The 27019-nt window shown below is 42.2% G+C and overlaps 1 protein-coding gene across 1 annotated transcript; it reads left to right on the top strand.

Annotated features, from left to right (window-relative positions):
• Positions 1–19608: 19608 nt before the first annotated feature.
• Positions 19609–22213, top strand: LOC143551915 (GDSL esterase/lipase LTL1-like). Its single transcript, XM_077042258.1, has 5 exons — positions 19609–19921; positions 20045–20172; positions 20941–21183; positions 21651–21903; positions 21981–22213. The coding sequence occupies exons 1-5, from the start codon at positions 19657–19659 to the stop codon at positions 22211–22213; spliced, it is 1122 nt and encodes a 373-aa protein (XP_076898373.1). The 5' UTR covers positions 19609–19656.
• The last annotated feature ends 4806 nt before the right edge of the window (positions 22214–27019 follow it).

Raw genomic sequence — 27019 nt, 5'->3', positions numbered from 1 at the left:
AAATAACTTTGCAGGGTCGGTGTACAAAGAACAAATGGGCATGCTACAAATCATGAGACCAATGAATTCGTGTAATCTGAGTGAGGTTTCATGAGTTTTCACAGGTTTGTTGTTCAACAATTATGTGTATTTGTGTCTTTTTGTTTTTGGGTCGTCAAAATCCTTGGTTGTAAGGGTATAAAACTTAGGGGTTTACATGTCCCTTAAATCTCATGTTGATATTTGAGTGACCAATAAGCTATGGACTTGAACCGAAAATGGAGAAAACCATTGCGACCACACCATTTATCTAAAGGCGTCAAATGGATTGACCGGTAATAACCAAGATGTTGAATTATAAAAAGAATTGAGTTAAAGGGCCAGAAACAGGTTAATGGGTCCGCCTGTTTAACTTAAACAGGTAAACAAGTGAACCGGAACACAACACGTCTAATTGTAGTTATAACCATCATCATTATTTTAAATATGCTTGAAATGGTTAGCTTACACCAAGTATAGCTATGCCTATAGTTCTATGATTTGTTGTTTCAACTTATGTGATCTTTTGTTTATTGAAAGTATATTTTCCAATTTATGTACTTTCTTTATTTTTATATTTAATAGAAGTCTGTGACAATATGTAAGAAATCCCACATCCAAACAATCCCTAAATATTCAATGCTTTCAGATTGGACTTAATTGGAGTATCCATAGTATGCAGCGCAGTTCACACAAGTAAGAACACATTTTAATCTTTTTAGTATTATTCAACATTCCATTGTTGTTAAAAATGCAAAATATGTGACTCTTTTGGTAAAGCTAACATTTAATTTGCTTTGTTTCAGCTTTGTATTAGAAGACTGAGGCTATGAAGCATGATATTCTTCAAGCTTTGAAGGCTATATAATAGTCGTGGTTCAACTCTGTGTGCGTATTTGTCGTTTTGTAGTTACATGTTATTTACAGTATTATTCTTGACATTGTAGAATCTTGCGTGATTTATAAGCACACCCGCTCGCTGCAGCGCGCGGGTGGAAAAGCTTGTTATAAATATTTTTAAAGTTAATTACAGAAGTACGTATATATAATAAGAAATTAAAGTATGAGTTTGAAAAAAATATTCACGAGCTAGTTGAGTTTTAGCTCTCTTAAATTAAAGCAAGTTGAGCTCGAGGTCGGCTTTACTTGTTTACCCATCTATGATTATATATACAATCATAATAAATCTATATCGTGCAAATAAATTATAACTAAAAGCATAGCAAACACATTTAGATAAGAACATTAGAACATAGTGAAATTTCATAAAAAAGTGGAATTCAATAGCCGTAAAAGAAGTTATCGTTTAGTTAAATTTTACTCAATTGGAAAGTAATATTATCGTTTCTAAAAAATCGGTGTAATGCTTTACTTTTTATTGCTATTTTTATGAAAATGTATTTATTTAGTTGTTGCTTGGATAACTACTTGCTAGAGACCACCAAACTCCATGTTGACGTTCAAGTTATTTTTTTTTTCTTGGAATGACCAACTAAGTAACGCCGGGTACTCCGTACGCGCCACCCCATTGGCTAAAGGTAGCCCGAGCCGGCCACGAGTTCGGACGGACGAAGCCCCTTGCGGTCCACCTATTGAGGGATTCCCCGGATAAAACCCGACCCCCACGCCCACTAAACAGCACGACAGCGAGGAGCCGGTAAAACCGGATGAGATCAGGACTCGAACCCTGACAAGCCAGGGTCATCCCTCATATCTCCCATACTACTTATTATCATTTGCTACCACTAATAAACATATCCGATAATCAGTTTTCAATCACTTTCCGTCAATGATACAAATCTTATGAAACTTCTAAACAACTTTGCATTTAATGAGCAAGACTTCGATCATGGGCCCCTAGACTCAAGTCTCGATCCATAAATTAAACGAATAGTTTTCCTTAATATTAATTAGAAAATATAATTCAAAAAATTTATTACAACTCTCAAACCCTAACTTGGTTTGATTCTTGATAAAGCCTAACTTGGTTGCATTTCCAAATTCTCTATAATGTCTAGCCATAACTCGGTTAGCCAAGACATTACCTATTATTATAATTATAAACAACTAGGAATTAGGAAACATAACCATTATGGCCTACTTGTCAATATCGGTCCCTTAAAGTCACCGAATTATAACTTGGAGTCCGAAATTACGTCCATCATAAACGTGCCAAATGCAAAGAGCGTGCAAGGAGGTGTTTCCTTTTGGATTTTCAGGCTTCTTAATATGCTTGAAATTACAATAGTTTAGAATAAATTTATATTTTTATTTGAAATCATTCACGAATCTAGAAGAAAAGTTACGTAAACCAATCTTTTTTTTTCCTTTTCTTTTTGGAACTACTCATAATCTAATTTTGCAAATTATTTATATTCAATATGGTCTTTGAAGGTTGAATATGAATGGAAATAGTAGTTGAGAACTAATTTTGCAAAGATTTAATAATTAATGAACCTGCTTGGTTAGAGTTCAAGTGATTTATAGTGATGATTGATAGCCACTCTCACACTTTCAGATGATGTTATGAAACTGCTAAACATAATATACGTATTGGTTTCCTAAGAATACTAAAAGCCTTAAATATTTATACTTTGTCGACAGAGGTGAGGGAAAGCCCGGGGTACCCCTCAACCCCACCTAAATTGTAACAACCCGAAAATTTCGGTTTAATTCTGACAATTTAAGAAAAGATGAGGGACTTAAAATAATCCAAAAATATGTAATGGAGAAGATGAAATAAGAAAAGTGGGTTCATTCTACATTGGAAGAAAGAAGAAAACGTAGTTATTTCACAAGGGCATAAATAAAAAATAGAAATTCCTATCACATTGAAAAATTACAAAATTTGTGAGCTCTTCATAAAGAAAATAGTTCATATATTAATATTCTTATATGCCAGCCAAGATGCATCAAGTTGTCTTAGCAACGGTGCGAAGCCCCCGACACGCACGTGCATAGGCAAATGGCGCATTGTGGCGCAAAGGAAAAAATTCAAAACCCAAGAACAGGCAGTGTCGTTGAAGAGGTAGGTCCCAGCAGAGACCAGTTGGTCCCGCAAGACTCACCTTGAACAGGGACGTCTGCGCAAAGGCCATCTGCTCCCGCATGACCCACCATGCTCATAGGATCTTACGCGCAGTACACAAGCTGAACACGCAGGGAAAGCCTCCCAATGGTGAAGTACCCCGCCTGTTCCCGCAGTTGCGGATACAAGCCATCAGGGAAGGCTACCCGCAGACAGCAGGGCTACACGCACAAGACACTAGCTACTTCAGTAGTCACATGAAGGAATGAGCAAGGCGGGAACAATCCCGCCTAAATGAGCCAGTCTGATTCTGAAAGATCTTTTGTACCATACCTACCAAGGTATGGATAGGACAGACGATCTGACCAGAACAGCCCATGAGCCAATCACAGGGTGACAGCTCATCGACAACAGGGCGAGGAGGAGCACCCTCTAGTACTGTTTGTCACTATTAGCCGCTGCCTACTCACCAACCCTTACTGAGGAGCATGCGCGGCCTACAGTTGGTGGAATAGTGTTACTGTTGGCCGTAACCTATTCACCAACCAGCATGGCCTGCGTACAATCCACAGTAAGTGGGACGTGCATAATCTACAGTTGGTGGAATAGTGCAGCCGACTTTGTTACTGTTGGCCGTAACCTACCCACCAACCAGTATGGCCTGTGCATAGTCCACTGTTGGTTGAACAGGAATACTATTCAGCCGGCTGTACCTTCTTGGAAACCTACCTTCGGCTATAAATACTCCAATATCTTGGAATGGTAAGATCATCTGCTATCCAGTTATCTAGCAATCTCTTAATATACACTTATATTCAGAGCAACCTAGTCTGATTCTCACGCCGGAGGGTGGTCACAAGGAGGAACTCCCCCCTTCTCAGTGACGAGCTTACGGTGTTTGTTTTGCAGGTCTCCTGAAGAACAGCCTTCTCAGCTAGACCTCATCCGTGGGAAACATTACTTAACCCCCAGATTATCTATAATCTGTACCGGGTCACTTAGTGTTTCTTCATTGGCGCCATCCGTGTATAAAAGCTAGAACTACTTTAGTTTTTTCACAATTTCTGAAGAAATGGTTAACGTTACTCCGGTTCAAAGGCTAGTAACCGACCAAGAAACCCCGGTAACAACCCCAGCAACTGGGGGGAACACCGGCGGTTATACAATCCTTACGAACACTACCCCGACTACCCAAGCCGGGGCAAGTGGAGTAAATATTCCATTGGGGTTCTCCGATACCCAACTGGAAAAACGAACGAAGGTTCCTCGCCAAACATTAGATCAAGTGAAGGCGTGGGCCGAAGCACGGCAAAGAGAATTCCAAGCCGAATTGGACGAACGCTTGCGTTCAGTTCAACAGGCTGACGAATTCGCCAGTACTCGCCAACACCTCAATATGAGCAGTGACTGCGAGTACTCAGACGACGAGTTGGAATCCGACACCGACGCGAACCCTCGCCATAAGGCGAAAGGGAAGCGTAAGGAAACGGACGTCCAACCAAAAAGGAATTTTGGGGAAGCCTTTAAACCAATCGTGGAAAGAAACCCGCGTGACTTTTCCAAAACCTTTAGACCAACTGCTACAAATGCAGGGAAGTCAAAGTTCGCAAGGGACATTGCGGAAGCAATCGCCCCGAGAAGTGCCAAACAAATGTCCAACATTGGCACTTACGATGGTCTATCCGACCCAGACGACCATTTGAACAGGTTCATTGCGGGGGCTACCGTCAGCAACTGGACGGAACCCACGTGGTGCTACATGTTCCAGATGACTCTGGTCGGAGCGGCCAGGGCATGGTTCGATCGTTTACCGATCCACCACATATATGACTGGGCGGACTTTCAGAACAAGTTCAGCCAGCATTTCAGCCAACAGAGGAAGTACACTGAAGAGCAGTGGACGATCCTTAACTGCGTGAGAGAGGAGGATGAATCTCTACTAGACTTCATCACTCGCTTCAACTCCAAAAAGCTTAGTCTCGGCAACATAAGTGAAGATCTGGTTCGCGCCGCCTTCATCCAAGGCGCCGAATACCCAGAACTTATCCGCACATTGACGGGTAAGGATGGCATGCCATCAACTTGGGATGCCATCATGACGGCGGCAAAGCGCTTTGCCGAGACGGAAAAGCAACTGGGAAGAGATCTTCCCCAGAGTACACACCTCTACACGCAGAGGACCAGAGAGAACAATGTCCGGATCGCCCGGCAGAACAAAAAGAGGAGGCTAGGTATTTGGCAGTCAAGGGTAAACTTTGACACCTCATCCAGCTCTCGCCCTCTTGTTGGCGGAAGGGACAACACACACCCTTCAAACCGAAAACACCGGTGGACGCCACTCACGAAGAGCGTCACGGAGATATTTGCCACGGAAAAATTGCCATGGCCTAAAGCCCCAATGATCCGGCAGAAACCTAATGCGGATCAAAGCAAATCCTGTGATTTCCACGGGACAAAGGGTCATGGTACTGAAGAGTGCACATCCTTGAAGGATATTATTGAGACATTTGTCAAGGACGGAAGGCTTGCACATCTTGTGGCATCGATCAGGAAGGGAGGAAGGAATGACAACCGGTACAGAGGTAACGGACGAAAGCCCGTCGATATCAGCATCAACATGGTTCATGGCAAGGTCAGAGGAAGAAAAAGACGGGTGGCAGAACCATACGCGTGGAAAGAAGCTGAGGTGCGCTTCCCGCGAGTGCCAGGAGGCCCCAGCAAAGAAGGCCCCATCGTCATCAGAAGCCAGCTGGGGCACTACATCACTTCACGCACTCTTGCTGACAACGGCGCTTCGTCGACAGTGATGTACAGACAGTTCTTTGATAAGCTGGATGATGAAGACAAAGAACGCTTGGAAACGGTCTACGCTTCAATGGAAGGGTTTGACGGAAGTACAGAAACACCCCTGGGTATCCTATCCTTCCCCGTTACTCTTACTGATGGGAATCATTCACGCACAGAAGACGTGGATTTTGTCGTAATGAAAAAGCCACATCATACGTACGACATCCTATTCGGAAGAGACGGGATGGCAAGATTCAACGCCGTGGTATCTTCAGTCCATGGCATGATGGGATGGCCAACAGCTGAGGGTGTAGCAATGATCTCTGGCATTCCCCAGGTATGCATTGCATCTGTTTCATCTAAACCCAAACCGAAAAAGGCTAAACCAACCATCACTGAACCAGAAAAATGGGCCTTCAATGGCAAATACCCCGACCAGGCCGTTACCATTGGACCAACAATCGTTGATCCCACCCGCACCTTACTCAAACGCTTACTGCAGAAAAACGCTGACATCTTTGCGTGGGCACCAGCTGACATGACTGGTGTACCCCGAAGTAAGGCGGAACATAAGCTCAAATGCGATCCGGCTGTTACGCCAATCGTACAAAAGCGCAGAGTAATGGGGCCTGAACAAACTAACGCGTGTAGAACCCAAGTCAAGGAACTCCTTGACGCAGGCATCGTACGCGTTAGTAGATATCAAACATGGGTTGCAAATCCCGTAATGGTACCGAAGAATGACAAACAATGGCGCATGTGCATAGATTTCAAAGATTTGAACAAAGCATGCCCCAAAGATTGTTATCCGTTACCAGAAATTGATCTCAAAGTGGATTCGTTGGCACCATTCCGCCTTAAATGCTTCTTGGATGCGTATAAGGGGTACCACCAAATCCACATGGCCATTGATGACCAGGACAAAACCGCATTTCGGACGCCCGATGGTACATTTTGTTATAAAATGATGCCATTCGGACTTAAGAATGCAGGGTCCACGTACCAACGACTAATGGACAAAGAGTTTCATGCCCAAATCGGGAGAAACTTGGAAGTCTATATGGATGATTTGGTCATCAAAAGCCTCGAGCCTTAGGCGATGTTGAAAGACATTGAAGAAACTTTCAACACGCTCCGAAAGATAAACATGAAGCTCAACCCGAGCAAGTGTTCATTTGGGATGGAAGAAGGGAAGTTCTTGGGAGTCATTGTTACTAAAGATGGCTTTAGAGCGAACCCTGAAAAGGTCGAAGCCATTGTTAAAATGGAATCACCTACCACCATCAAACAGGCTCAGACACTGAATGGACGACTAGTCGCACTTAATCGCTTCTTGGCAAACCATGCAGATAAGTCGTTTCCTTTCGTGTCAACATTGAGAAACTGCTTGAAGAAAACGCACTTCCGCTGGACACCAGAAGCGGAAGCAGCTTTTCAGGAGATTCGGTCACGCCTGATCGAACTCCCAACACTTACAGCACCACAAGCGGGAGAGGAGTTAATCCTATACCTTTCCGCAACAGATAGAGCAACCGGGGCAGTCCTGCTAGTAGAACGAAAGGGCATCCAGATGCCAATCTATTATGTTAGCCGTGTACTAACAGACGTAGAAACCCGGTACTCTACCCTCGAAAAATTAGTCTTAGCACTTATACATGCTTCACGCAGGTTAAGACGATATTTCCAGGGCCACCCAATCACCATTCTCACCAACTTCAAACTCTCAAACGTCCTAGGCAAACCCGAATTATCGGGACGTCTAGCCAAATGGGCAATTGAATTGGGAGAATATGCAATTAAGTACAAGCCAAGACCAGCCATAAAAGGCCAGGTCCTGGCCGATTTTATTGCAGAAGTCCCCGCTTCGCGGGAGAAAGAGTGCCAGGAGGAGGCTCAACCCTCCCCAGCACAGGACGTCAATGATGTCTGGCGACTCTATACTGATGGAGCAGCCAGTAACGAGGGTTCAGGCGCAGGGTTAAAATTAACCGACCCAGCGGGCCAAGAATATACTTACGCTATTCGGCTGGACTTTCCAAGTACGAATAACGAAGCCGAATATGAAGCATTCTTGGCCGGTTTGAGAATTGCGCGTAAGATGGGAGTGAAAAACTTGGAAGCCCATGTGGATTCCATGCTGGTGGCCAACCAAATAAATGGAACATACACGGCTGTGAACGACACCATGGCCCTATACCTCGCCCAGGCAAAAACCCTTATGCGTGATTTTAGTGATTGTAAAGTCATACATGTCAAACGCAGCGAAAACAAATCTGCGGATGCGTTAAGCAAGCTTGCATCACTAGCCTTCACCCACCTGGGAAAGGACATCCGCATTGAACTCCTCGAAGCGCCATCAGTCCCGCGCAAGGAAATTTGTGTCATCCAAACCAGTACAGAAACGTGGATGACACCAATAATAAATTACCTTGCAGCAGGAATACTACCAGAGTCAAAAACACAGGCAAGAAAACTACGCTGTAAAGCACTGAATTATCAACTCGTCAATGACATCCTTTACAGACGTAACTTTCTTGGCCCACTCTTGAGATGCGTGGACAACCAAGATGCCAACTACCTCCTAAGGGAAGTACACGAAGGCATCTGTGGGGTACACGCAGGTCCCCGCGCTGTTGTAGCCAAGCTAAACAACGCGGGATACTTTTGGCCAGGGATGCATACGGATGCACTGGCATACATCAGAAAATGCAGGTCTTGCCAGCTTTACGCACCTAATACGCATCGCCCGAAAAACGAACTGGTTCCAGTCACTTCTTCGTGGCCATTTCAGAAGTGGGCCATCGATGTGACAGGCCCATTTCCTACAGCAGCAGGAAATGTTCAGTTCCTAGTGGTAGCCATCGACTACTTCACCAAGTGGATAGAAGCAAAACCTTTAGCCCAAACAACCGCAAAGCATATCAAAAAATTTATTTGGGAATTTATAATTTGTCGTTTTGGACTTCCACAGAATTTGGTGAGCGATAACGGCACCAACTTTGCTGACAAAAAGCTACAACAATGGCTAAAAGAACTTCAAATCACCCACACCTTTACCTCAGTGGCACACCCGCAAGGAAATGGTGAGGTGGAAAGAGCAAATAAAAGCATCGTCGAAGGCATAAAGACTCTTGAAACACAGATCCGGCTGGGTGGACGAGCTTCCGCACGTCCTTTGGGCAAACAGAACGTTGAAGAAGGCCAGTACGGGAGAAACCCCGTTCAGCCTCACTTATGGCACTGAAGCCATGGTCCCGGTCGAAATTGGTCTACCCTCACCAAGGGTCTTGAGTCAGCCAGAAGACAATGATGCGGAAAGATGGTTGGATCTTATGCTAACCGAGGAACGCAGAGACTTAGCCGCAGTGCGTGAAGAGAACTACAAACGACAAATGCAAAAGTACTACAACACGCGGGTAAAACTCTGCAACTTCAAGGAAGGAGACTACATACTGCGTAACAACGAGGCTTCGAACCAAGAACGCCCAGGAAAGTTGGCCCCGATCTGGGAAGGGCCATACGTTATCAAACAGGTTCTGGGAAAGGGCTCATACCGGCTCGAAAGGCTCGATGGCACTCCCATCCCAAGAACATGGAATGGAGCTCAATTACGCAAATGTTATATGTAGATCAATTCCAAAACTTGTAAAGAAAAGGCCAAGAGCCACTTCTAATGGAAATGATTCTCCTTTCATAATGTGTTTACCTTTATCCTTATGAACTCCCCACTGGTGCCGGTATTTACCGCATAAATGAGGAGAAGTAAGTCATTGCGTGTGGAAGGCGGCAAAACCCGCATAAACACAACGTTAAAAATAAGGGAAACCTACACGCAGGTATGATGTAAGTAAAGTTTAGCCATCTTTGTAAGTGCAAGTGACGGTCCTATCCGCACAATCACAAATAAGGAAGCAAAACTTCAAACTATCATTTACCACGTTCAAAGGTTATCCTAAAAAAAAAAAAAAAAAAAAAAAAAAAAAAAAAAAAAAAACTTAGAAATAAGGATAAGGAAAACCTACACGCAGGTCAGGTATGGGTAAAGTTTAGCCATCCTACCAAGTGCAAGTGACGGTTCAACCCGCACAATCACGAAAGAGGAAGCAAAACTTTAACCCACTATCAACCACGTTCAAAGGTTAACTTATCCTAAATACTTAGAAATTTCGAGGAAAAATGAGGAAAACCTACACGCAGGTCAGATGACGGTTAAAATTTAGCCATCCTACCAAGTGCAAGTGACGGTTCTACCCGCACAATCACGAAGGAGGAAGCGAAACTTTAACCCATCATCAACCACGTTCAACAGGTTAACTTATTCTAAAAAACTTGGAAAATTGCTAACTTAAACTAAGTCATGAGCTTATAAAGCAAGGAATCCAAAGGAAATAACAATCTTATCCGCAAAAAGATTTATATTTCAATGATATATTACAAGAATGGCCGGGTTACTACCCGCCTGAAAGAGTAAATCTATACAAGTCTATCTTAGCAATGGAAAGGGATCTTCAGGATCAAGCTTCAGGGCCGCTTCCACTTGGACCCGCTCCGTCAGAAGAACGGGGTGGTTCGAGGAACGCTTTGAGGACAGCTAACCCATCATCAGCAGCAGCTACTTCGTCCACCTTTTCCACCACTGGATGCGGGAAGGCGGCGTATTGGTTCAATGCTTGGTCATAAATGGCTTCGGTATCCACATCGAACAAAGGGAAGTTGGAAGGCGGGACGCCTTTCTCAACAAACCCTAGACCAAGCAGGAAGCCGGCCTTTTCCCCATCCTCATGAGAAGCGTTGAGGGCTGCGGTCATAGCATCATCGTAAGAGGTCTCTGAAAAGACCCGACGCACAACCTACAAAGAAAAAATACAAGTATTAAAACCTTTTCTTACAAAAGAAAAGCGAGAAGATAAAGTTAAACATACCTGAGGCAACGCTTCTCGAAGAAGCCATTGGAGGGCAGCTTGAGCTTCGTTATGGGCGCGTTCGGCTTCGCTCTTGTTAAGGTTGGCAAGTAAAACTTCCTTTGCGGCAGCCTCTTCGACGCCCTTAAGCTTCCGCTCGGTGTGGTCAAGCACCCCTCTTTGATCCAAGATTTCCTGGAGTTTCTTGGCATCTTCCATTGCCAAGGCATCATGAGCGCGTTGGAGAGCCTCTAATTTGGCCTTGAGCTCCTCATTCTCCACACGCAAAGGCTCAGCAATGGCTTCAGCCTTGGCAGCCCTCTCGGTTGCGTTTCGCGCAGTCTCCCTGGCCAGCCGAAGCTGTTCATTCACAGCTTGGGCAGCCTTGGAGCGGGCCTCGAGTCGCGCCTGAACTTCAACCTCGAGGGCCTTGAAGGCCTTCTCCTTGTCGGCGGCAGCTGCCGCCAGCTGTTGGTTCTCCTCCCGGAGAGCACGCGCCTCAGATACGTCCTTGGCGCGAGCTGCTTTCAACTTGTCGTTTTCACGACAAAGCAGCTCGACGCGCGGCTGCATCCGGGCTTGGAGAACCCGAAGCTCATTGGTTAGCCTACCCTCCTGGTAGCTAGCCATGGCTTCCCCCAACGCACCATGAGGAGCAGCGTGGCGAGCCCAGTCCACGCACTCCACAGGGGTACGAATGGTTGTTCCTCGGCGTATGTTCCATCGCGGAACATACACTTCATTGGAATCCGACACTGCAAAAGAAACAAAGGCAGTAAGGAAAAGATAAAAAACATAAGGGAAAAAGAAAGGAACCCTACGCACCTGTAGGGTCAATGACAGGCCGATAGCCGCCAAACCCATCACCTGAACCTAAAGGAAATCCATCCAACAGGTCAGGCAGACGGGAAGGGGGCAAAGATCGGCGGGAAGCCCTGCGCGTACCTGATGGTCCGGCCGTAGGTGCCGGTGGCGCGGGCATGGTGGTAGCCGCCGTGGTCGCCGTTGTGGTCGCCGCCGCGGTCGCCGCCCCCTCAGCAGCAGCAGTAACCGCCGGCTCCGTGAAGGATGCTGTAAAAATCGCACTCACGGCCGGCGGTGACGTCATCTCGGCCGGAACAGTTGGCTCAAAGGAACGAGCAACTGGACCAGCGGATGCAGGCGCAGGCGCCTGGGTCGACGCCTCAGGAAGGCTGACCGAGCCTACCGTCATTGGCGGGGAGGTACTCCCCTGCGCTTCACCCCGGAATGCGTCAACATCCACGCCTGCACAAAGAAGAAAGTGAGATAAATTTAAGAAGTAATAAATCTGCAAAGACATTATGTTTGTACTTACGGGTTTTCTTGACCCTGAACGTACGGACGGGCGGGGAGGAACCCGATGGAGCCGGCCTCTTGGTACCGGTCACCGTCGTCTTCGTTGGTTCTCCGGAGGTAACGGTCGTAGCCTCCAGAACAGTGGTCTTCTCACCACCGGGCTTCCCCGCCACCTCTTCACTATCTGACTCCGAGTCAGATAGAACCACCGGACCAGCCGTGGAGGCCTTCTCCTTCCCTTTCCCGCCGGCAGCAGCTTTCTTCTTCCGCACCAATGGAGGAGCATCTGAGGATTCCTCAGAAGAAGACAGGTCAAGAATTCCAACAGCGGGTACAGCATTAAGGGGTTGAGGAAAGAATATCGCCTTACCTGGCCGCCGGTGGCTCAGGATCTCGTGGCCCAGCGGATAGACCTCCACAAACCGATCCGCTGTTTGCTCCAGGATGGGCAACTCGCCCTCGTCCAAAGCACGAGTACCCATCCGCGCGGGACCGTCGGCTTCCCGCGGAAACAGAAGCGACTCCAAATCATTTCCCTCTGAAAGAAAAGAAACAGTTAGAAGACAAACTTGTATCAAAAAAGAAAAACAAGACATACCATAGGGAATAGAGTTCAAACCGTATTCGAGGAGGATGGGAACCAGAGATGCATCTTTCCACACCCGGCTCATCCCTAACATGACCATCCCGGACTCCGCAAACCGGTAAACCGGAGATTGGATCCGGGATATCTTCAAAAACCATTCCGCCTCCTGGTAGTTGGGGGCGTGAAGGCTCGGTATCGCTTGGCCATTTTTAAACTTCATGGCAAGGGGGATGGCGCGGGCAGAAATGTAGAAGAATTCCTGCTTCCACGCGCGAAGACTGCGCTCGGTGTCGCAAATCTTCAGACCCTTAATACGGGTCGTCAGGGTGTACCACCCTTGGATGCACCTCCAGGTATAGAAGGTCATCAGGCGGTCCACATGGGGCTCGATGCCCAAAATCCGGCACACCCACTCAAAATGGCGAATCTTGGCGATCGCCATGGGGTGCAGCTCGGTCAAATGGACACCGTGCCTCTCAAGGACACGGTAAACAAATTTTGTCAATGGGAATCTAAGATTCCCATAGACAAAAAATGCAGCATAAACCCCGATCTTGCCACTGGGGGCATCGTACACGGTCTGGTGGGATTCAGGAAACTCAGGCTCGAGATGATCGAGCATGAACTTCCTGACAACATACTGGTACTGATCGCCGGGCAGAGCACACTGGCACTCACCAGCAGTACCCCTGTCGTCAGCTATAGCTTCAGCATCACGAGAGGACATTTTTGCAGAAAGAAGAGTGATTTCGGGAAAATGCTTGCCTGAAAAAGGGGAGTATTTGCCGGAAATCACTAAGAAGAAGAAGAAGAGTGAAAAGTGTGAATTGCAAATAACCCTCTCCCCCTTTATATAGTAATCGCAATTAATGCGGTGAATTTAATGCGGAGGAGAGAGAAATCAAAGGTGCAATGAAACTATGACACGTGGCAAAAAGCAAGCTGGCAACAGCTGTTGAAAGGACGTGTGCCAGTAATTTCGCGGCCACGCGCCCGAAAAATCATGCCCACGCGCCTGAAAAAGCGACTGGAATGACCATGTTCTGTCACGTCACCATAACTTCCTGCACGTCCTGACACAGTCAGAAGAAACCGTCACACGACGTTTCAGATGTTTGGACTGTTCTTATCCTCACCAACCTTTCGAATTTCAAAATTCAAAATTCAAAAAGATTCAAAGGTAAGCGGGGAAATACCCCTTACCTTGGCAACCAAGTAACCATAAGACGGATGCGGGTACAGTGTTAAGGCAAAACCTTCCACATACCTAGCACCCGCAGGGAATTGAAGCCAAGAATACCCCGGCAACAAAGTAACTATAAGACGGGTGCGGATACAGTGTTAAGGCAAAACCCTTCACGTACCTAGCACCCGCAGGGAATTGACGCCAGGAGTACCTTGAAAGTAAAGTAACCGTAAGACGAGCGCGGGTACAGTGTTAAGGCAAAACCCTTCACATACCTAGCGCCCGGCAGGGAATTGCAACCAGGAAGGATCTTCTGGGCAATGCTTGTGGAAACGGAAATAACATCCCCGCATAGCGGGAACGTAGAGAAATACATTGTTTGAGGCTCCAGGATGGAATTGGTGGTTTAAACATAATTGATCACTATGTTCAAAACCACTAAAACCTCAAGGAGAATCCACACAAGTGAGACTCAACGCTCCTGACTTGCGAGAAGGTTACATACCTACCCGCATCATACCCAAAGATCAAGCAAAAAAATCGGGAATTTTTGCAAGTGACATTAGGAAACCCGCGGGAAGAATCCCCACGGAGAACCTTAAAACTAGAAACCCTTTTCAAAACCCCTTGCTTAAAGTCCAAAAGTTCACCTCACTTTATTAAACATTCAGGAGAAGAACATTGGACTGGGGGGACTTGAAGAGGTAGGTCCCAGCAGAGACCAGTTGGTCCCGCAAGACTCACCTTGAACAGGGACGTCTGCGCAAAGGCCATCTGCTCCCGCAGGACCCACCATGCTCATAGGATCTTACGCGCAGTACATAAGCTGAACACGCAGGGAAAGCCTCCCAATGGTGAAGTACCCCGCCTGTTCCCGCAGTTGCGGATACAAGCCATCAGGGAAGGCTACCCGCAGACAGCAGGGCTACACGCACAAGACACTAGCTACTTCAGTAGTCACATGAAGGAATGAGCAAGGCGGGAACAATCCCGCCTAAATGAGCCAGTCTGATTCTGAAAGATCTTTTGTACCATACCTACCAAGGTATGGATAGGACAGACGATCTGACCAGAACAGCCCATGAGCCAATCACAGGGTGACAGCTCATCGACAACAGGGCGAGGAGGAGCACCCTCTAGTACTGTTTGTCACTATTAGCCGCTGCCTACTCACCAACCCTTACTGAGGAGCATGCGCGGCCTACAGTTGGTGGAATAGTGTTACTGTTGGCCGTAACCTATTCACCAACCAGCATGGCCTGCGTACAATCCACAGTAAGTGGGACGTGCATAATCTACAGTTGGTGGAATAGTGCAGCCGACTTTGTTACTGTTGGCCGTAACCTACCCACCAACCAGTATGGCCTGTGCATAGTCCATTGTTGGTTGAACAGGAATACTATTCAGCCGGCTGTACCTTCTTGGAAACCTACCTTCGGCTATAAATACTCCAATATCTTGGAATGGTAAGATCATCTGCTATCCAGTTATCTAGCAATCTCTTAATATACACTTATATTCAGAGCAACCTAGTCTGATTCTCACGCCGGAGGGTGGTCACAAGGAGGAACTCCCCCCTTCTCAGTGACGAGCTTACGGTGTTTGTTTTGCAGGTCTCCTGAAGAACAGCCTTCTCAGCTAGACCTCATCCGTGGGAAACATTACTTAACCCCCAGATTATCTATAATCTGTACCGGGTCACTTAGTGTTTCTTCAGTCGCACTACGCGAAAACCCGCCTATCTTCTCTTCGCGGTACTCATGAAGAAAATCTCCATAACCACCCACCAAAGTGGTGATGGGCTTTGGTTATGACTCATAGCTCTTAAATTAAATGATGAAAGATGTCAATTATGATAATAGATAGCGTATTAAGTGGCTTTTAACAAACCGGAGAAATGGGTTTTCGACGTCAGTATAAACATGCAAATGGAAAGTAGAGGCACTGTTCAAGCACCATGGGTAATTTTGTGACCTTTGGAGGCATTTATTTATGTAGAGAAAAGTACAAAAAAAAGTAACTAAATAAAAAGTATGTTTATATCTTTTTAAAAGATATATTTCATGTTTTTATTAATGACATTAAGCTTAGTACTTAGAAGTAGTGTACTTAGAACTAATGCGTTCTTTAAATTAAGCTTAGTACTTAAAAGTAATGTGTTCTTTACATATTAAAAGTTTACGTGGATTTTGTGATTTGTACAAATTGAGTTTGTTTTTTTTAACAACAAACAAAACGAGCTTGTAGTTGGCAACTTTGTATTTAATATCTTTTAAATCCTCGATAATTTATACAGCCTAACAAATTAGGGCCTTTGGTAAATGGAGGTGAATTGGAATTGGTTAATCAAACACGAACTAAAGTCGGAGAATACTTTGACACAACTCACCAATTTTATTAATCAATAAAATAACTCAAAACTTGATCAATTCTCCAATAACCCTTACATGAATTCTTTGGGGTTATATAGAGACTCGATTTCAATTAGAGCAAAACACAAACTTTTATTTATCTATTAAATAAAATTTCATCTCTACCTAATAAATAAAATAGATAATTATCTCTAATTATAATAATTAATTAATTAATGAGATCGACTCATTAGCTCGAACCGGCCCCACCTTCCCGACCCACATCTCGGTTCGGGAATTAACTCTAACAATCACCCCCTTAATTTCTGAACCTGAATAAGTGGACCTTTAACTTCGAACATGTCTCTTCTGTTCCTTTTGATTTGGCCCACGATCTTGACCTTCTCGGCTTTCACAACCATATTGGTCTTCACCGTCTTGGTCTTCACCTCTTGGACCTCTTTTATGACTATGTCCCGGACCATTCCCTCAGCCGCAAGAACTCGCATAACCGCTCCTTTGGTTGCGATTCTTGTCATCTAATCGAGCGAACAACAGTTTTCCTTGATCATCTTTTGTTCCCGAATCGTTTAACTTCTTCTGAATCGGCGTGGAATTCTTAACATAACCCGGAACTCCCACTGTTAATTTAATCGTGTATAACCGGTTTCTCGTTCGAAATGCCTTCATCATAAGTTTACCCCCGCCATCATACAATAGCAAATAATTCTCCTTCATACGGACATCACACCCGTTCTCCGTTGCTTAACCGAGACTTATTACATTATCTTTCAAACTTGGTATAAAATAAACATCGGATAAAACCCGATCATCTCCGATTTTTGATTTTAATAAAATCTTCCTTTTACCACATATATCAACACACGACCCGTCCCCGAATTTTATCTTACCCGTTATATTTTTGTTGAGTTCGGAAAAATACGATTGGTTACCTGTCATGTGGTTCGACGCTCCGTTGTCGAGATACCAAGTGCCTTCCTCCACTTTCTCGGCTTCAAGCCTTTTCGGGTTAACTCGTTCTTCGTTTAAGTAACTGTCTCGTGAAGATTTAAATAACCAGCCGGATCACTATCGGCTTGTTCTTTCGTTTCAGCCAGATTTGCTTCCTGGTTTGCTCGTCTTCGTTCCGGACACGAGGACGCGAAGTGTCCCATCTCGTCACACCAAAAACACTTAATCTGGGAGCAGTCTTTCCTTTCTCTTACCCATCCTTCGGTTTGGTACAATCCTTGTCCTCCGGTTTCCCCGGCCTCTTCCAAGTTCCCATGAACTCGGCCCACCTCTACCTCGGCTACCGGACTGATCATACGATTTACCTTTGTAACTACTTTCTGATCGATTGAAAAGTAACTGACTTTGAGACTCAGAAGCACGCCCTCTTCCTCGTAGATGTTCCTCAAACGCCTTAAGTCTTCCTACAGCATCTTCAAACCTTATACTATCAAGATCAACAGTTTACTCGATTGAGGCTACTAGGTTGAAGTATTTGTCTGGAACCGTGTCGAGTAACTTTTTCACCAAAACATCTTGCTCGAATATGTAACCAAGACCCGCTGCCTTTGAAACCATACCGGTTATTTTTCCTGCAAACTGATCAACAGTCTCGTTTTCCGCCATCTTGAGTTTCTCAAATTCACTTTTCAACGTTAGGAGTCGAGCCTTTTGGACTCGCCTGGCCCCAACATATTGTGCCTTCAAAGCCGCCCATATTTCTCGTGCATTCTTGTATTGAACAATTTGAAGAAGAATATCACCTTCCACCACTTGAAACAAAAACGACCTTACCGTTTTATTCTTCTTCGCATCAATAGCCGCACCCTCTTCTGGTTGAACGATTTCCCATAACCCTTGATCGTCCAAAATTGCTTCCACCACAGTCGCCCATGTGATGTAATTTGTTCCGTTTAGCTTTGTAACCTGCAGTGATATCCCCCCGGTCGCTTTGGGTTAGATTATCGGTCTTTCTTCGTCACCTGTCATTGACGTCCTTTTTTTCTTCCGTCGGTAAACACTTAATGGTTTCGAACTCCCTTGCTTCAGCCCGTTGGAACAAACACAAACAAATCAGCCCCAAACAACTTTCAGAATCGAACCCGTTTGACTTTTGTGACTACTTTCTTTTAAATATTTAATCACAAAAACACAAAATTCGTTTGCTTGCTACAAACTCACAAATCCAATACTAGCCGCCGAACAGTCTTTAGCCCGCTGTAGAACCAAACCCTAGTTCTTGAACAACAAATCCCGCGCCTGCCGTACTTGAACAGGAGCATGCGAAACCTGCTGGAACCACACAGACCCGAACAAATCCCTTCTGTTCGATCTTCAACCCTCATCTTGCCGCTCGAACACAAACCCGGTTGTTCTTGGTCTGCTCCTCCTACAATCTTGGGGTTATTCGATCCTTGCTCTGATACCAATTCACGGGAGGTGAATTGGGATTGGTTAATCGAACACGAACTAAACTCGGAAAATACTTTGGCATAACTCACCAACTTTATTAATCAAGAAAATAACTCAAAACTTGATCAATTCTCCAATAATCCTTACATGAATTCTTTGGGGTTATATAGAGGCTCGATTACAATTCGAGCAAAACACAAACTCCTATTTATTTATGAGATCGATAATTATCTCTAATTACAATAAAATTTCATCCCTATCTAATAAATAAAATAGATAATTATCTCTAATTATAATAATTAATTAATTAATGAGATCGATTCATTAGCTCGAAGAGGCCCCTCCTTCCCAACCCATAACTCAGTTCGGGAATTAACTCCAACATTTGGCTCAATAATATCCAGGTTTAATATAATGTGACTTACGGGGTCGGCTCAATGAATGTGGAGGCCTAAGTCAAAACAAGATTTTATTGCATTTTCATGACAATTGTTAAAAAAAAATCGTTTATTACAAGTTTTGAACTCATAACCTATACTTTAGTAAAAACCAAGTCTGCCACCAAACCAATACATTACTTTGAATTTAATTTAACCATTATAATATATCTATATATAATATTTTTTTGGACTTGGAAGCCTTAATTAAGTATGACCTAAAGCCTTAACTTGTTTTTGTTGTCCCACGAACCACCCTGAGACTGACTCGTTCCCAAGAGGTTATAAATTTTAGTCCCATCATGAACACGTAGTATAGATATTGACCGTGTGTGATTCCGTTGTTTCAAATATAAATACGGCATAGCTTTCTTTACAAACCTCCATGTAAATTAGAAAAGATCATATAAGTACAATAATTATTTTGATTCATATATCATGGATTGTCATTTGTCATAATATTTAGCCAAATGAACTTGGCTTTCCTTTCACACTTAACCTTTCCAGCCCACATTTATTAGAACAATAGACCTCACCTAACTAAAGAAACACTTACACCCATGCACTCCACAAACTCCTGTATAAAGCACCACCACTAACCACTATCTTCACCACCAAAACATGGCTACATACTCCTACTTCTCCTCTAACACCACCACACTTCTGCCTCTAGCTGCCGTCCTAACGGTTCTACGACTTGTAGCCTTGCCAAAGGCTCATGGAGCCCGTGCTTTCTTCGTGTTTGGTGACTCGTTAGTTGACAATGGCAACAACAACTACCTTCTAACTAGTGCACGAGCCGACTCGCCACCTTATGGCATTGATTACCCGACCCATCGACCCACGGGCAGGTTCTCAAATGGACTTAACATCCCCGATCTTATTAGTAAGCTATTTATGTTAAATTTGTATTTTTGTGACTTTTGTCACATTATGCTTTTGGCATATGTAACACAAGTCATTATGGTTATATACTTATATTGAAATATTATAACTTTTGTTTTTGTAGGTCAAAAGATTGGGGCGGAACCCACTTTGCCGTACTTAAGCCCGAAGTTGACCGGAAACAAGTTATTGGTCGGAGCAAATTTTGCTTCCGCCGGGATCGGAATACTAAATGACACCGGAATTCAGTTTGTAAGTTATTTTTTTTATTCAACTTTTACATGAAATTCACCATGGAAATACAAAAGTATCAATGCTTTCATAATCGGACAGGCCTTATCGGTTCGCTGGTTTAACCGATTTAAAAAAACGAGATAACATCATAAATAATTATAAATAAATATATACATATTAAATAAACTATAACAGTACATTAATTTATTTTTTTATGTGCTTACAATATTGATACACACATACAATGTAACGTTGTAAATAGACACAATATAAAGTGTAACATACTAGATAGATCACCAAAATGATATTTTAGAAAAAAATTAAGATAATTATGAAATTCGGCCTAACCAACTAGGTCTACCTATAGCCAACCGGCTCAAATAAAAGCAATTAAAATACACAAAACCGGACTGGTTATCATGTATTTTGTGTACTCCGATCCTGAAAATAGTGATATTTATCAAAACTCAAAAGACAAAAGGACATCTAACAGATGTTGACCTTTGACTTTGATCATTAGAGAAATATGGCCTCAAATAAATGACCACAAGGCTGCAGAATTCTGTTGCATGCTTCTTTCATCGTTAAAGAAATATGGCCTCAAATAAATGAATGTTTAAACTTTAAATGATACCCAATACGACATTACGTGATAATTAATTAAGTTCCAATTCAAGCATACAATAATCTCATAAAAAAAGGTAAGGGTGATTTTGACCTTCGCTCATATAAACTTTAAATGCACTCACTCAATAATGTGACGTCCTTTTAACTGTTTTTGGGCAGGCAAGTATTATAAGGATATCTCAACAACTACGAAATTTTCAAGCCTACCAATCTAGAGTAAGTGCATTGATTGGTCCGGACCAGGCTCACCAGCTCGTGAACCAGGCTCTGGTTCTCATCACACTCGGAGGCAACGATTATGTTAACAACTACTTCTTGGCACCTATTACCGCGAGAAGGCTGCAATACACCATTCCTCAGTTTACCAAATACATTATCACCGAGTATCGCAAGATCCTTATGGTAATATGTATATCGAAAGCTATTTATGTTGAGTTATACTTGACCATTGGACACGCAAATACACTATGTTTAAGAGAAAATAATAAAAATAACCATTTTGACCAATAAAATTTAATTAATAGCTATGATTTTTTTCTTTCACAAAAATATTATTTGTAAAACCTCAACTTTCTTAAACAATGAACGCGTATATACATAATATTTAACATCTCACACTTTGTTGCGTCGGCGCAACAAATTTTGTTTTGTCATGGCGTAATAGATTTTTAACTGCCGCAAGAGAGTGGATCTATTGCGCCAACAATGAAATCTGTTCTGCCAAAATTAAAATACGATGTGGAGACTTGTCATACTGTTTGGAATTTAAAAGAAAAAAAGAACAATTTTGTTAAACTCATTGGCCAAGATGGTCATTTTGGTGATTATCCTGATGTATAATTACTAACTAATGGCAAAATTTATTACAGGAACTATTCAATTTGGGAGCTAGACGAATCCTAGTGACAGGATCGGGGCCATTAGGATGTGTGCCATCCCAACTAGCCGCGAGGGCAGCAAACGGGCAATGTGCATATGAGCCACAACAAGCTGCAGCCTTATTCAACCCCCAACTAGTGCAAATGATCCAAGGTCTCAACCAAGAGCTCGGGTCAGATCACTTTGTCGCGGTCAACGCAATGCATATGCAAAATGACTTCATCAATGATCCTAGAGCCTTTGGTGAGTTGCAAACATGAGGCTCACATATGTACTATGTCGCTTGCTTATGAGTTTAACATTGTTGGTTTTTTAATTAGGTTTCATAACATCAAAAGTGGCATGTTGCGGACAAGGACCGTATAATGGAGTTGGGATTTGTAACCCGACATCAAATATCTGTCCCAATAGAGACTTGTATGTGTTCTGGGATCCGTTTCATCCAACTGAACGTGCAAACAAGATCATCGTTGAAACAATTTACACCGGTTCCGAGAAATACATGCATCCGATGAACCTAAGCACCATCATGGCCTTGGATTCCATGGTTTAACACATCAAGCTTAATTAGTTATATCTTAAGATTTTTATTAATTAATCTAATTATCTGTCCTAATCAAAATGTTTTGGGTGACCCGTGGCCCAAGTTCATGTCAGAAATTGTAATTGTGGTTGTTTAGTAATTATATTGTAACTTCCTAATGAGAAACATATTCTTAAATGAAGGAACACATGACCTTGTGAAATATATTGGCCAGGTTATAATGTGATAGTGGTTGCTGAAGAAACACAAGTCCGAACTGGATAGTCCGAACTTACGTTTACTCCAGATGTGAATCTACCGAGTAATGACGAGGTCAGGTCCAAGCTAAATGCCTGCAAAACAGAACACCGTGAGTCTCGTCACGGGAAGGACACGGTGGAAGGTCTTCCCGTAACCACCCTCCGGCGTGAGAATAAGTGACTGTATTGATCGGAATAATCGATACGAATACAAGTAATTGCGTAAGGCGTGTGGGAGTGAATGAATACCTAAAGTAGATCTTGGTATTTATAGCCGAAGGTGGGGGAAGGTGACTGGTGGAGTTGTCACTATCGTAATATTCCTCTTTCACCTGAATGGACACGTGTTGAGCCTTTATTGGATTTGACAGCCTAGACCCGTTTATGGGACAGCCATTATCTGTGCACGTCGTGGGATGGCCATTACGTGTCAAGGTGTCATCTCTGCATTGGTCAATGTCGCTATCAGGGGGTATTGGGGGAATCTTCTAGAAATAGTTCGTTACAACTGCTCCTCCATATCACGTGGGGATCACATGCGTGATGAGTCCCTTGTGTTGTTTGCAGGCTCCTCCCGCGGATGCTCATTGGTAATCCGCGGGTTGCGATGGAGACCCGCGAAGCGTGTCTTTGGAATCGTGGGTGACTTTGCTGGTTTTGTTATGACTGCAAGTGTTTTAGTCCACATGTTCTTCTTGCGGATGTTTATTGACGATCCGCGAGTTAAGTTAGGGATCCGCAGGTAGTTTTACTACCCTGCCTCTATAGTTGTCATATGTAGGATGAAATGCCATCATAACATACATCACATCAAATGATTTGAACTTGACTTTCGTTAGTGTAAATTGATGCAAGGTGACATGAAATTAAAGCAGAATACGATTAGTCATAAAAGTTGGTAGAATGAAAGCTTGAGGACCACATTTCCCTTTTACTCTTTTAGGATGGAGAGGAAAATCCAAGTAACATGGTATCATAAATGCATGTTTCATACATGAGTTATGGTAGATCAAATTAAATTCGTCAAATGCCAATAAGATGATAAAACTAGCTAGGAAAGTATCCTTTTTCACGGTTTGGTATAAAGGATTATTAATTTGTAAAACAGCTTTTGAGTCTAGACGTCTAGGGTAAACTTAAAATACAATGGGAGACAAAAATGAGAAGTATAAAAAATATTTGTGGCAAAAACCCTAAAAAATAAGAAATAATAATAAAAAAATTATAACTCAAAATATAAATAAAAAATGAAAAAAATTTTAAAAGCCAAAATGTTTCCCCTGTCATTCCCGTTAAAAAAAACGACGAAAAGACACAATGATGAAAATTAACAAAGGACACAATTATAAATAAAAAAAGACACAATAAATCGCAAAATATAGCACAATGCCGAACAAAATATAACACAATGTTGAGTAACATATTATACAATATCAAGAAAAAAGATACAATCAATGACGAAAATAAACAAAAAACACATTGATAAATAAAAAGGCAATGATATTTTTTCCTCGACATTGTTTTTTTAGAACGAGAAAGTTGGAAGAAACATTATTGCTTTCTTTTTACCTTTTTATTATTTATTAAAATTTTGAGTTATGATTTTTTTTTATTAATTTTTTTGAGGGTTTTTTTCACTACAAATCTTTCTTATTTTTTTAATTTTTTGTTCCACTTATCTCTCTAATCCTAATCCATTAGGCTACTTGCTATGGGCGTCATTTGGAGGGCGCGAAGGACGTGGAACACCGCCGCGGGGCGCCGTCGGTGGGGGCGCGGAGGGGAGTTGCGTGGTTGGGGCGACCGGTGCGGAAGGAAGGGTAGTGGGCCCTCTCTTTCTTCCTCTCTCACATACACACATACATATCTATACTATATATAATATACAACTGATGAGCAAATTAAGACGCATATTTTAAGTAATTTACAATATTTAATGCATTAGGTGCAACATTTAATAGGGGCAAAAATGTCATTATAACATCAAATCTGTATTTGAAATTTCATCAAAATATTTACAGTTTTCATCCCCTAAACTTACAACATTGGTTCTTAATATTTTACTTATATATTCTTTTATTTTCACTTTTAACCCAATTACCCCCACGATTTTTAAACGTTTATAACTTTTTCATATGTTAATATTTTTTAAAATAAATGGCATCATAAAAACGAGCATTTTATTATCTTTAATTTGAGTATGATATTGCTATAGTTTTCGAAGTAAAAAAAACATTTTATGCATAGGTGTTTGTGGTTCGGTTTTGATGGCTTTAAATTAAACCATGAGCCAACTTTACACGTTTTTTTCCGTCATCGAAAACCAAAACTGAACTGTTTAAAATTAAAACCCAACTAGGCCGAACAATTACCAACGATTATGTTCCGATATAGTTTGTGCTTCGTTAATAAATTGAGTTTAAAATAAGAATTATTAATCTGCCTATACCTTCACTTCAAACTAAGCACCAACTAATATGTTACTTAAGATAATCATAGTATGAATAAAGATAACTTTATTCACATAAATGATAAATCTTATTAAAATAAATAGAATGTGAATTCATAACAAGAAGTCAAGAACAAAGATTACAAAAAATCATACTGGAAATTGGGCTAAACTAAAGTTGTAATAGACGAGTTTACTCATATCAAATAAAACTTTGTTTAACTATATCTAATATATATTATAAAACATATATAATACTAAATAAGTAAATAATTAACATTTCAATATGTACGGTCAGCCCCGGTTTTAACCGTGAAATGAAATTGAGGTCTCACAATTTATGGAATAATGAACACCCATGAATTTGTTACATGATTACCAAAATATGTGTTTCCCGCTGCATCGCGCGGACACTCTTCTAGTATATGCATATATATATTGGGGGAGCCCAAGGGGCATTAAACCATAGCGAGGCGGGCTTTGATGCCCCGTTTCTACGAGGCGATGACGTGACGTTGACGTTGCACGGTGGAGGGGCTTCGATGCCCCTCACCATAGCGAATAGCCTTATGAAACCTTATCTAGACCAAGTAGCATAAAAAACTAACTCAAAAAAATTAACCCCGTGTGCTTACATCTTCGAGTTTGATGGGCTTACTTAGTCATACCTATCCACGAGATTACACTAACATGATATACCTTTATTGCCATGTTAAAGACTAACTACCCTTACAACTATATGATACACAAATATATGCTTGCGTATTTACTTCCGGTCACATATCTTAATTACCTTATCATGACACCGCACAAACATAATAAGAAATTCCAGGACTTCCAATCACATATCTTAATAACCATATTATGACACCGCACAAATATAACAAGATATTCCAATTCGTTGTTTGTGTTTAGTTTAAGTTGCCTCGGGTCAATATCAAGTAAAACCTACAAACACGCTTAACTAGATGCGTAATGATTGCATCAACGGACCAACATGTTCACGAGTTGACGTATTTAAACCATTTTCTTATATATATATGTATATATATATATTTATTTATTTTTTTAATTGTGTTTCTTTTAATAAATTAAAATACACCAAAACTTTTTCAACAAATATGCTTCACTATATAAAAAAGAATATGCGAATTTAGATTTTTAAAGTATCATCGTATAAAAAGTTAGGCTTTAATGGACTGTTTTTGTATTAACCCGTGAATACACGAATCATGTTATCGTTATGTGGCACGATTTTGAGGTTATTGCAGATTTGTAGCATAAAACTTTTGGGTTCATATGAGGTTTGACATGTCAAGCCGTAAACATGTGTTGAAACCATAGCATCGCTAAACAATTCGATACACATTTATCTACATGATTGTGTTGATGTTAAATGTTTTATTCAAGAAATTACCTGTTAGATTTAAGTGTGAGTTTATACAGAGGTATTACCTATTAGATTTAAGTGTAGTTTGAAAGTTTTATATATTCTAAAAGTATTAAGTTATTCAAGTTATTGAGTTTTCATTGTAACAAATTGTTGAGTAAATTAATGTTTAGATTTTAGAACTATAATTTTCACAAGGGTGTGTCGCCCCCACCCGGGAACATGCTGCTTCTCATGTTCCTCTCTCTCTTTTTTTCCGTAATTAAGGGTTGAAAGATAGATTGAGGTGAAATATGACCACTGGCTAGGTTGAAAGATGGTTAGGGTGAAGAAGAGTGAACGTTTTATGGATTGTTAGGGTTAGGATGATCCCACCACCCTAATTGTAATTGGTATGCGGCATAATTTATTTATTTATTTCTTTCTTTCTTTCAGTTGGACTCATGAGTTTGGATCTGCTTCAAAATATGCCGGGCCTTTAGCCCATAAGTAAGCTAGTGGTCCCCACACCTCTTGACTTCACCATCTTCTTACATCTAATAATAATAATAATAATAATAATAATAATAATAATAATAATAATAATAATATTTTCAGTCGGGTCAGAAACCAAATTACCACTGTACCAACAATTCACTTCAACCTCCTGATCAACTGCTGCACACCATTCAATTACGATTGCTGCACTCGAATTCATCTCTTTTGTTACTAGCATGGCTTAATTGAACCACAATCTT

The sequence above is a fragment of the Bidens hawaiensis genome, unplaced genomic scaffold (assembly GCF_021521415.1).
Source record: "Bidens hawaiensis isolate Kalapana, Puna unplaced genomic scaffold, B.hawaiensis_p1.1 tig00016744_1, whole genome shotgun sequence".
In the NCBI taxonomy this organism is placed as follows: Eukaryota; Viridiplantae; Streptophyta; class Magnoliopsida; order Asterales; family Asteraceae; genus Bidens; species Bidens hawaiensis.
Note: the sequence above shows the minus strand (reverse complement) of the source record. Positions and strands in the feature narration are given on the sequence as shown.